Source organism: Malaclemys terrapin, chromosome 3 (genome assembly GCF_027887155.1).
Source record: "Malaclemys terrapin pileata isolate rMalTer1 chromosome 3, rMalTer1.hap1, whole genome shotgun sequence".
Taxonomy (NCBI): domain Eukaryota; kingdom Metazoa; phylum Chordata; order Testudines; family Emydidae; genus Malaclemys; species Malaclemys terrapin.
The window spans coordinates 128,012,508-128,024,711 of record NC_071507.1 but is presented as its reverse complement, the minus strand read 5'-3'; the positions used below and the strand labels follow the sequence as shown (position 1 = coordinate 128,024,711).

Genomic DNA, 12,204 nt, shown 5'->3' with positions numbered 1-12,204 from the left:
ATTAGAATTAGAAGGGACCTCCGGAGGTCATCTAGTCCAACCCCCTGCTCAAAGCAGGACCAATCCCCACACATATTTTTTGCCCCAGATCCCTAAATGGCCCCCTCAAGGATTGAACTCACAACCCTGGGTTTAGCAGGCCAATGCTCAGCAAGCTCTTCTTTTGAGGTGTTGCTGTCAGGGGTTATAAGCCTACTGGGGTTTAACTGCCAAGACCTTTCTTGCTGTTCTGCCTCTGCTCCAGTTCCACTGCTGTAAAATTGATTGGATTATTATTTTATTATAATTTTGATTAATTATGCAACAAGATGTCTCCCTCTCAGTACCCTGGCTCAGATAAGCACCCATCCCATGCTCTGGGTGCCTTTAGTATAATTAACTTTACAATCTTATATTCAGACATGTTATAGCAAGTAATAAACTCCTCACCCTCCTATAAACACCTTGCCCCCCATTTCTCCTGATTAAAAAACCTCCACCCTGGGTGTCTGAGACAATAGATGAGCCTTGCAAACATCTGTGAGGATTTGGTAACCTTCATGACATGTTGCAAATATTGTTTTTTTTCTCCCAAGCATTTGGGATTTTGACAGACCAAGACAGGAAGTGTATTCCAGAATTGAGAAGATTTCTGGGAGAATATCCTGCTAGCTGTTTCCCTGCTGTTTATAAGAAAGGAAGGTAGCTTGACTATTTCTGAGGATCTAAACTGTGGCTGTGTGGCATGGGGCAAGAGACCATCTCTCATGTAACCTGGTCTTTAAATCACTCAGGGATTTAAAAGTTTAAACCATCACCTTGTGTTCACTCAGAAACTCAAAGAGTAGCTCTTGAATATCTGACATTGTTTACTCCTGGTGTGAAGCTCCATTCAGTACGCATGCTACCATATTTTCCACCAGCCCTAGTATTTGAGTGGCTTAAAGATGCATTCCCAGGTATTTATTTGAGGTGAAAACAGCATCTGAAATAAATGCAATTGCCTCATCAATAGGTGATAAAATAGTTTCTTGGCTACAGCTGCTTAGGCTCCAATAGCAGCCTCAGGCCTAATCAAGGCCCTAAACTTCAAACCTGAATCACAAATGGTGACCTCCCTCCTTCTGCCAGAGGTGAACATACTTCTTCTGGGGGAATTCTGCGTCATTCTGTGTGCGCAGAATTCATGTCCCCCCGCAGATTTCTTTGCTTTCCTGCAGAAAAATGACTTCTGACAGGGAAGCAAAAGGAAGCCGCAAGAGTGGTCACGCGCCTGTCCCTGGCAGCGCCGGCAGGTTGGTTTAGGCAGTGTCTACATGGGGGCTTAGGTTGAGTTAAATTGACACCTGAGACATGTAGTTTTCACATCCTGGGGTGACCTAGATAGGTCAACCTAAGTTTTAGATGTAGACCAGGCTTAAGAATTTAGCAGTGGAAGCATATCCTGGACTTCATTTTATTAGCATTTATTAAATACCCAATGTTTTCTCTCCTTTCAGATACTCTGACATACCAGATAGACACTATGTTGCTCAAGAAAACCAGTTGTCTTCAATACCATGTCCAGATCCGCAGTTTTCTCAAACTCCCTCAGCAATTTCAATATCTATAACTTCATTACCAACAATGTCAAGAAAGGTAAGGGGGAATCAAAAACATTTAATTAGAGGAGATGACAATTTTGGAGAAAAAGGAATAATATTTAATGTATTCTTAACTTTATTGTAAAAAAAAACTTGTTTGTGAATTCTTGCAACTTAGCAAATGAGTATTATACATTGTAATAACTGGGAATAAATTCTACTGGGGTTGTGTGTGAAATGGATTGAGGAGATCGTCCACAGAGATACACAGACCATATAACTTTTTTCCCTTTTAGATTGTATTTTCATGAAATATGTATAAGCCAACAAATAACATAGGTAAAATAAAGTGACACTCACCTACGCTAATACGTTAACTAACTGACATGCACTGTTTCCTGTAAAAGGTAAAGCTTTTCCAGGGAAGGAAAGTAGGGAGTGCATTTGCTTTTCTCATGTTCGTTTTCTCCAGTAGTGTTACTCATCTATTTGTCATAAGTATTGTTGCATGCCAGCAAACTGGTGGAAAGAAAGATGCTAATTATTTCTGTCTAGTGTGAGAACTATGTTTCAGCTACTAGATTACAAGTCAAGGTTGTGTAATACCTTTCTTGTCATAACTTATTTTAAAACTATCTGGCTCAGCATAGAAACTAACTTTCCCATAAACAGAAGTGAACAGCAGACTATTAGTTGAAGAAAATTGAATTTTCCTAGTTGTAGTACTAATATATATCTAAGGTTCATAGTGTGTTTTTAAAGGCCAGAAACAGCTATTTTGATCATAGTCCAGGGGTGGGCAACCTGAGCCTGAGAAGGAGCCAGAATTTACCAATGTACATTGCCAAAGACCCACAGTAATACGTCAAAAGCCCCCCATCAGCCCCTCCCCCCCCCACACTCCCAGTGGCAGCCATGCCGATCAGTACCTCCCCCTCCTTCCCTGCACCTCCCAATCAGCTGTTTCATGGTGTGCAGGAGGCTCTGGGGGAGAAGCGAAGGTACTGCAACCTCAGCGGAGGTGCCGGGAAGGGATGGAGTGGGGGCAGAGCCAGGGGTTGAGCAGTGAGCACTCCCTAGCACATTGGAAAGTTGGCGCCTGTAGCTCCTGCTCTGGAGTCAGTGCCTATTCAAGGAGCTGCGTATTAACTTTTGAAGAATCGAATGTGGCTCTGGAGCCACAGGTTGGCCACCCCAATCTAGTCTGACCACTGGCATAACACTAGGCCATAAGAATTCACCCAGTAATTTCTGCGTGAGGGCCATAACTTGTGTTTGAGTAGTAGCATATTATTTACATCCAGTTATGACTTACACTGCAAATGATGGAAAACCCGACATATCCCATGTTGTCTTCAACAGGCTATTTCTATATATGTTTCTGTGGAAACATACAGATAAAATACATAATTCTGCCTGGCCTCATTTTGAAACAGCAAAATCATGCCTTATCAGGCAATAAAATCAATATTGCTCTAAAAGCCAGCTTGAGACTTAATTTTGGAGTAGAACAGAATGTCTCTACTTGTGGCATCACTGTTTTTGAGAGATTTTAGTGTACTAACTTCATAGAAAACAGCTACTGTGAAATTAAATATCAGATTACTGTCTTGCAGGATGAGAGAGTGATAAAGATGTAATATTTAATAAGTATTTGTTTACTGTTTACAAGTTTTGATATTTTGTTCCCTTTTTGGAACACTGCTGTACCTAGATATGAAAACTGCCAAGTCAGTTGTTAATGCCTGGCTGGGCATTAACATCAGTTAAAAGGTTGGGATTTCGTTCTTCACATGGAACCCAATCTTGTATTTAACAAAAACAAAAAAGACCTTGCAACTGAAACACCCTAAAAAGTTACAAAGGAGGTCCAATCATCTTATCTTTTAATTGTTATATAACAAAATGGAGACATGGTTGACCAAAGTTATGATTGTAATTTAAATTACAAAAGTCAAGAAATTGAATTTTATATTTTTGGCAGGAATCAGTCAACTCCCATGCATGTATGTAACAGTTTTGTATTATTGAGGTTAGTCTTCAAATGTCATTAATATACTTAAGGGGTGTGTGTTTGATTCAGATTTCAGTTACATTAGTATAAATCAGGAATAATACCATTGAAATTAATGGAGGCACACAAGAGGAAAATTAGTGAGATTAGAATCATTAATATAATCTACAGTTATGGGAACCATAACCAGAATTTTTCTATTCTACACTGAGTTGTTAACCACAATGTTGGTGTAACAGTTTGTCAATGATTTTCCTTTAAAAAAAAATCTCAAAACAATCGAGCAAGTGATTGATTGCATATAAAATAACGACACCAGCCTCCTTGAGTCCTAGAACAAAGATCTCACTTGTCCTGGTACATGGAAAAGTAGCCAAGCAAGCAAGTGGCAAAGAGCAAGTTCATCAGTCAATATCATACTATTGTTTTTTGGGCTCCAGTTAAACCCTGAGAACAGAGTGATAGAGATATCTTTACCTATTAAGCTCACCTCCCACCTTTGTTTTTTGCCATGGTTGTTGGCAAAGCCAAAGACTTTATCAAAACCAACAAACAGTAATACATAATAAATTGGAATTCAAGCCAGCAACTTAATAGGGATTAGAATGAATTTTAATACACAAAGCACTCCTCTTTTTTTAGGGAAATTATTTCCTTGATTCAAAGTGAAGGTTATTTGAATAATTTGTCAGCTAGTTCATAAATAAAAAGAATAATTCATCACAAAATCTAATATTTGTTCTTTTCATGCTGCCAATTTGTACCGATGAAAGTGTCAGTTGTGTAATTCTGTACAAGCAAAAGGCAAGGGTTAGGGGACTGAAAATGCATTATATATAATACAGAGTAGATCTCTACTAATTCATGTGGGTAACTAGGAGATCCATTGAAAATTAATGTGCAAACTAGCAATAACCCCTCCAAGAATAATGCATCATAGAATGTCTTTTTTTTTTCATTCAGTTTGTTGGTTCTACTTTAGGTTTATTATATTATGTATTAATAAGTATTTTATAAAATTAATGATGTTTTAGAGACTTCAGAATAACACTAATTTTTGCTTAGATATAGGGCGGTTGGCCTTTTGCCATTTTTGTGCAAATAGTAGTGTGTGGATGAGGAAAATCCTACTGAATAACAAATTTCGATAAGTAGTAACATTCATTTCTACAAACTACTACAGGAGTCTGCAAGTGAAGCTGGGTTTTTTCCTTTCCATGCATCCTCAGTAATAAAGATTCTTCAGAACAAATTCTGCCCTTTGGTACCTCTGTGAAACCCTGTTTTTCTCACTGGACTTGCACAGGAGGAGCTATTTGATTTCAGTGAGATTGCACAGAACAAGTGAGGGCAGAATTTGTCCCAGCTCACAAGCATTTGAAGTAGAATCTGAGTTTTTTAGACCCTAGACCATACACGCTGGAAAAAGCTGTTCTGCATTTGAGTTAAGCTAATTCAGTTGAACTAGCCTGATTGGAGACCCAGTGCTCATGTAGACAAACCTTTAAGATTGCCTGAGCTGATCATTTTGTAGCCTATTCTACATGAAATTTACCGTTTTGCTATTTTTTTTTTTTTTTGAAGTTAACAGGAACTGTGTACTTCATTGTAAATGAAATAGACTAGGAAAGAACTCCCTGAATGTTTGATTCACTCATCTCACTCCTAATGAATAAATCCCCTCTACGGCCATGTCATGGACAAAAACAAGTATTTTTTCAGTCAGATTAACTCAGCAGTGACAAAATGGTGGCCAAGTATAATTAGGGAGCTGCATCCTAGAGTAGCACGGAACCTACGTTATATAATGGTCAGGTCACATCATGTTAAACTCTGTGTACATTGATATTAAGAGAGGATTTTCAATTGAGTTAGCTTAACTTGACTGAAAAAAATATATATTTATTTTTTGGTCCATCTAGACCTACCTGGTCCTAGAGTGGGGTTTTACTTCATTGAGAATGAAATGAATACATTGAACATTCAGGGAGTTCTTTCTTAGTTTTTTACAATATGCACACAGTTCCTGCTGTTCACTTTGAACAAAGGTTGCAAAAACCATAAAGTGAGGCAATTGCACCTTAACAACTCCAGCTAAGACACCTAGTTCTAAGCTACTTTTTTAGGAGTAGCCACTCTCTTCCTACCTCCATGTATCTTACTTTACAAACACCTGGTAGGTTTGCAAACTTTCTACTCACACAAACCCGACCACCCTCGACCCGCCCCTCCTCTGAGGCCCCACCCATGCCTTGCCCCTTCTCCTGCTCACTCCATTTCCCCCCCACCCCCCTGTTGCTCGCTCTCCCCATCCTCCCTCACTCACTCATTTTCACCGGGCTGGCTCAGGGCGCTGGGTTGTAGGAGGGGGGCGAGGGCTTCGGTTGGGGGTGGGGCCAGAAATGAGGCGTTCAGAGTGCAGGAGGGGGCTCCAGGCTGAGGCAGTGGGTTGGGATGCAAGAGGGGGTGCGGGCTCCAGCTGGAGGTGCGGGCTCTGGGGTGGGGCCAGGGATGAGGGGTTTGGGGTGCAGGAGGGGTGTCTGGGCTGGGGGCGTGCAGCTGAGGGTTTTGGAGAATGGGAGGAGGCTCTGGGCAGGGGGTTGGGGTGTGGGAAGAGGTATGGACTCCGGGCTGGGGGTGCAGGTTCCAGGGTGGGGCCAGAAATGTGGGGTTCAGGGTGCAGGAAGGGGCTCCAGGCTGGGGCAGGAGGTTGGAGTGTGGGCTCCGGCTGGGGATACAAGCTCTGATGTGGGGCTGGGGATGAAGGGCTTGGGGTGCAGGAGGGTGCTCCAGGCTGGAATCAAGGGGTTTGGAGTGCAGGAGGGGGCTCTGGGATGGGGTAGAGGTGTGGGGGCTCTGGATGAGGGTGCAGACTCTGGGGTGGGGCTGAGGGGTTTGGGGTGTAGGAGGGTGCTCTGGGCTGGGACTGAGGGGTTTGGAGGGCAGGAAAGGGATCAGGTTTGGGGCAAGGGGTTGGGTCATGGGGGGGGTGGAAATGAGGGCTCCGGCTGGGGGTGTGGTCTCTGGGTTGGGGAACCTTTTTTCTGTCACGGGCCATTAACCCACAGAAAAAAAATCCATCGCAGGCCACTCACCTGCCCGGGGGATGGGGAGGCTCAGGGCTTCCCCCTGCAGTGGGGCAAGCTGGCGATTTTGGCTCCAGCCCCGTGGGGAGCGGGGGTGTGGAGGCACGGGGCTTTCCCCTGCAGTGGGATGAGCTGGCACTTGTGGCCCCTACCCCGCAGGGAGTGCTGCTGGCCGGATAAAATTAACCACAGGGCTGGATCCTGCCCGCATGCCTTAGGTTCCCCACCCCTGCTTACGCGTAGGAGCCAGAGTGGGGACATGACGGCTGCTTACCGGGAGCTGCGCAGAGCTGTGCAGCGATGCCAACCGGACAGTCAACAGCCTGGTCAGCAGTGCTGACCAGAGGCACTAGAATCCCTTTTCGACTGGGTGCTCCGGTTGAAATCCAGACACCTGGTCACCGTCACCCTAGTACCTGGTAACATCAGCCTCAATGTCTTAACCACCATCCCCTTAGGTAAGTGCCACCTAAGGCTGGTCTACTTAGATTGGTATAGCTACATTTTTCAGGTGTGAAAAATCTATACCCCACCGTGACATGGTTAAGCCGACCTAACTCCCAGTGTAGACCGTGCTAGATCAATGGAACAATTCTTCCACCAACTTAGCTACCACCTCACAGGGATTACCTACGCCAACAGAAGAATCTCCTGTTGTTGTAGGTATTGTCTACACTGAAGCGCTACAGCGGTGCAGCTTCAGCAGTACAGCTGTAGCATTTCAAGTGTAAACAAGCCCTCAGACACATGATCAGATGTCTGTTCAAAGCTCTCTGTGGCTTCTCTGTCTAGATAAGAGAGTTCCCACACCTACCTTCCATGTAAAGAGAACCACTGCCTTTAGCTCAAAGGCTCAATATTAAGCTGATGAATATTTAACTAAGGTAATTGGGCGGACTACAATTAGCACTTGAGCTGGGTGTGGCTGCATAAGCTAGACCATTCTGATCAATGTCAGATTCTTTTTAGAATAAAATGTCACATTACTACGTTTTGTCATATGTTACTACCAAGGCTAATTTATTTCAAAATAAATGTCAGCAAATGCATCTGTAACAATACAGACAAAAGATTCAGGAAATGTTATCTGACAAATAGTTTCCTTACTAGTCATATTAGTACATCTATATGGCTCCACATAGCAGATGACAATACTAATATTTCCATGTATGTCAAGCACAGAAGACTTTAAGGGTCTACACAGCAAAGGAAAAAAACGCAGCTAGCTCGTGCAATTTGACTGAATGGCTTTTTCATTGCTGTGCAGACTTCTGGGCTCGGAGTAAAGCCGGAGCTCTGGGACCCTCCCATCCTGCAGCGTCTCACATGCATGCCCAGCCCTGCCACTCAATGCAGATATAGGGCAAGCAGGCTCAGCCCAGCAGGATCCAAGTGTGGAGGGGCTTAGTGTGGGGTGATTGAGATGTGGGGTCAGAGGATTCTGTGTGGGGCAACCTGGATGCAGGCACCTTGGTGAGAAGGGGGGGATCGGGGATTCCAGGTGAAGACAGTTTGGAGCTCAGCGGGGTGTTCTGGGGCTCAGTGACGGGGGTTGGATGCTGGGGAAGTGGGGTTTGGGGGTCTGGGTGCATGAAGGTTGCTCTCCATACAGTGACATACCTCCTCCTCTCCCCACCTCCCCCGGCTAGGAGTGATGGGGGAAGGAAACAGGAGAATACAGAGCTGCCTGCAGCCAGTGGAGGCTCCTGTGGGTGGGTCTGACCCAGCCCTGGCTGCTTCATGCAAGGGAAGAGGAAGTCCCATCATGCCCCTTCCCTCCCCCCAACACCAGCCCAGCCGGGACTAGCAGCTGGATCCTGGCGCATGATACGATCCACCAGCTTGGGTGTCCCCAGCCCTGCCTCTCCCCGGCTCCTGGTGCACCGCAATAGCAAGGGAGAGGAATAGAGTCTCACATGCACGCCCAGCCCCGCCCCGAGGCGGTGATTTATGTCTCCCCTGGCTACTCCTGATGCCTGAACCAGATACGCCTGCTTGGGACCACTGCCCAGGAGGGGCGCATTAATCAGTTATTCAGCAAGGAAAGAGTAAACGTTGTGGGGGACATTAATTCTGCGTTTGTGCAGTGGCACAGAATTCCCCCAAGAGTATAAGCCTAAATTCAGTACCAGGCAAATTGATTGAAACTATAGTAAAGAACAGAATTATTAGACACATAAAGGAACACAGTATGTTGGGGAAGAGTCAACATGGCTTTTGTAAAGGGAAATCATGCCTCACCCATCTATTAAAGTTCTTTGAGGGTATCAACAAGCATGTGGACAAAGGGTGATCCAGTAGATACAGTGTATGTGGACTTTCAGGAAGCTTCTGACAGGGTCCCTCAAAGGTTCTTAAGTAAACTAAGCAGTCATGGGATAAGAGGGAAGATTCTCTTGTGGACCAATAACTGGTTAAAAGATAGGAAACAAAGGGTAAGAATAAATGGTCAGTTCTCACAGTGGAGACAGGTAAATAGTGGGGTCTGTACTGTGACCTGTGCTATTCAACATCTTCATAAATTATCTGGAAAAGGGGATGAACGGTTTTGTTGCTGAGATGGGGAGAGATTAGAGTAACGCTGTGGCTGTCATTATCAAAGTCCACTGTGAGCCTCAACAACCATTACGCCCCCACCCCACCTCAGAGAAGATAAAGCACTCACTAAATGATTTTGTTGTTCTTTTTAATCTGCGTGCCACACAGCTTTTGGAGCAGTCTGGTTCCTCCTTTGTGTCCAAGTTGGCCATATGCTGTGTCAGAGTTAAAGCAGGATGAGGGGTTTGTTCCTGCAATTCCCAAAAAGGTAAAGGAAAAAGCTGTCCAGGGTCCTACTGGATGTCAGGAACCTGAACAGAATTGGCCAAAACTCCATTGGCTTAACATCCAATATCACCAGCTTTTGTATTATAAATACCTGTAATATATTTTGTGATTCAATATTTTGCCTTAATTTAATTGGGTTAATTCATGTACTTGTTAGTCAGTCATTCGCAATGGGTCTCTGCAGCTGAGATTACCCAGTATGACCTCAGGTCTTGCCACAGCCTCATTTTACATCTCACCTCCAATAGACCACTACATCTGGTGTTTTCACAATACTGCTCCCCTTCTGAGTGTGGTTGTTACCATAAAACAATACTCAAAGCCTTTACACCCTCGTCCCCAGGCTCGATTAGTTCTTTCAGTTGCAACACCCATACAGCCCTCACAGGTCCAGCTGAGCACCCCCTCTTGGTCATTCACCAGGCTGCTGTGCACAGACAATCCAGGAAGTTGCACAGACAATCCAGGAAGTTTTTGGAAAGTGTAGGGAACAATTTCCTGGTGCAAGTGCTGGAGGAACCAACTAGGGGCAGAGCTCTTCTAGACTTACTGCTCACAAACCGGGAAGAATTAGTAGGGAAAGCAAAAGTGGATGGGAACCTGGGAGGCAGTGACCATGAGATGGTCGAGTTCAGGATCCTGACACAAGGAAGAAAGGAGAAAAGCAGAATACAGACTCTGGACTTCAGAAAAGCGGACTTTGACTCCCTCAGGGAACTGATGGGCAGGATCCCCTGGGAGAATAACATGACGGGGAAAGGAGTCCAGGAGAGCTGGCTGTATTTTAAAGAATCCTTATTGAGGTTGCAGGAAAAAAACATCCCGATGTGTAGAAAGAATAGTAAATATGGCAGGTGACCAGCTTGGCTAAACCGTGAAATCCTTGCTGATCTTAAAAGCAAAAAAGAAGCTTACAAGAAGTGGAAGATTGGACAAATGACCAGGGAGGAGTATAAAAATATTGCTCAGGCATGCAGGAGTGAAATCAGGAAGGCCAAATCACACTTGGAGTTGCAGCTAAGAAGAGATGTTAAGAGTAACAAGAAGGGTTTCTTCAGGTATGTTAGCAACAAGAAGAAAGTCAAGGAAAGTGTGGGCCCCTTACTGAGTGAGGGAGGCAACCTAGTGACAGAGGATATGGAAAAAGCTAATGTACTCAATGATTTTTTTGCCTCTGTCTTCACGAACAAGGTCAGCTCCCAGACTGCTGCACTGGGCAGCACAGTATGGGGAGAAGGTGACCAGCCCTCTGTGGAGAAAGAAGTAGTTTGGGACTATTTAGAAAAACGGGACGAGCACAAGTCCATGGGGCCCAATACGCTGCATCCGAGGGTGCTAAAGGAGTTGGCGGATGTGATTGCAGAGCCATTGGCCATTATCTTTGAAAACTCATGGAGATCAGGGGAGGTCCCGGATGACTGGAAAAAGGCTAATGTAGTGCCCATCTTTAAAAAAGGGAAGGAGGAGGATCCGGGGAACTACAGGCCAGTCAGCCTCACCTCAGTCCCTGGAAAAATCATGGAGCAGGTCCTCAAGGAATCAATTCTGAAACACTTAGAGGAGAGGAAAGTGATCAGGAACAGTCAGCATGGATTCACCAAGGGCAAGTCATGCCTGACTAACCTAATTGCCTTCTATGATGAGATAACTGGCTCTGTGGATGAGGGGAAAGCAGTGGATGAGTTATTCTTTGACTTTAGCAAAGCTTTTGATACGGTCTCCCACAGTATTCTTGCCAGCAAGTTAAAGAAGTATGGGCTGGATGAATGGACTATAAGGTGGATAGAAAGCTGGCTAGATTGTCGGGCTCAATGGGTAGTGATCAATGGCTCCATGTCTAGTTGGCAGCCGGTTTCAAGCAGAGTGCCCCAAGGGTCGGTCCTGGGGCCGATTTTGTTCAATATCTTCATTAACGATCTGGAGGATGGCGTGGACTGCACTCTCAGCAAGATTGCAGATGACACTAAACTGGGAGGAGTGGTAGATACGCTGGAGGGTAGGGTTAGGATACAGAGGGACCTAGACAAATTAGAGGATTGGGCCAAAAGAAACCTGATGAGGTTCAACAAGGACAAGTGCAGAGTCCTGCACTTGGGACGGAAGAATCCCATGCACTGTTACAGATTAGGGACCGAGTGGCTGGGCAGCAGTTCTGCAGAAAAGGACCTAGGGGTTACAGTGGACGAGAAGCTGGATATGAGTCAACAGTGTGCCCTTGTTGCCAAGAAGGCTAACGGCCTTTCGGGCTGTATAAGTAGGGGCATTGCCAGCAGATCGAGGGACGTGATCGTTCCCCTCTATTCGACATTGGTGAGGCCTCACCTGGAGTACTGTGTCCAGTTTTGGGCCCCACACTACAAGAAGGATGTGGAAAAACTGGAAAGAGTCCAGCGGAGGGCAACAAAAATTATTAGAGGGCTGGAGCACATGACTTATGAGGAGAGGCTGAGGGAACTGGGATTGTTTAGTCTGCAGAAGAGAAGGATGAGGGAGGATTTGATAGCTGCTTTCAACTACCTGAAAAGGGGTTCCAAAAAGGATGGATCTAGACTGTTCTCAGTGGTACCAGATGACAGAACAAGGAGTAATGGTCTCAAGTTGCAGTTGGGGAGGTTTAGGTTGGATATTAGGAAAAACTTTTTCACTATGAGGATGGTGAAGCACTGGAATGGGTTACCTAGGGAGGTGGTGGAATCCTTAGAGGTTTTTAAGGTCA

General features: G+C 44.9%; 1 protein-coding gene across 1 annotated transcript in view; it reads left to right on the top strand.

Annotated features, from left to right (window-relative positions):
• Window positions 1-12,204, top strand: part of CRYBG1 (crystallin beta-gamma domain containing 1) — a 132,846-nt gene that overhangs the window by 36,985 nt on the left and 83,657 nt on the right. The window contains exon 2 of the mRNA XM_054024358.1: window positions 1,479-1,617. Within this exon, the coding sequence (XP_053880333.1) occupies window positions 1,479-1,617 (139 nt within the window). The remainder of the gene's footprint in view (window positions 1-1,478; window positions 1,618-12,204) is intronic.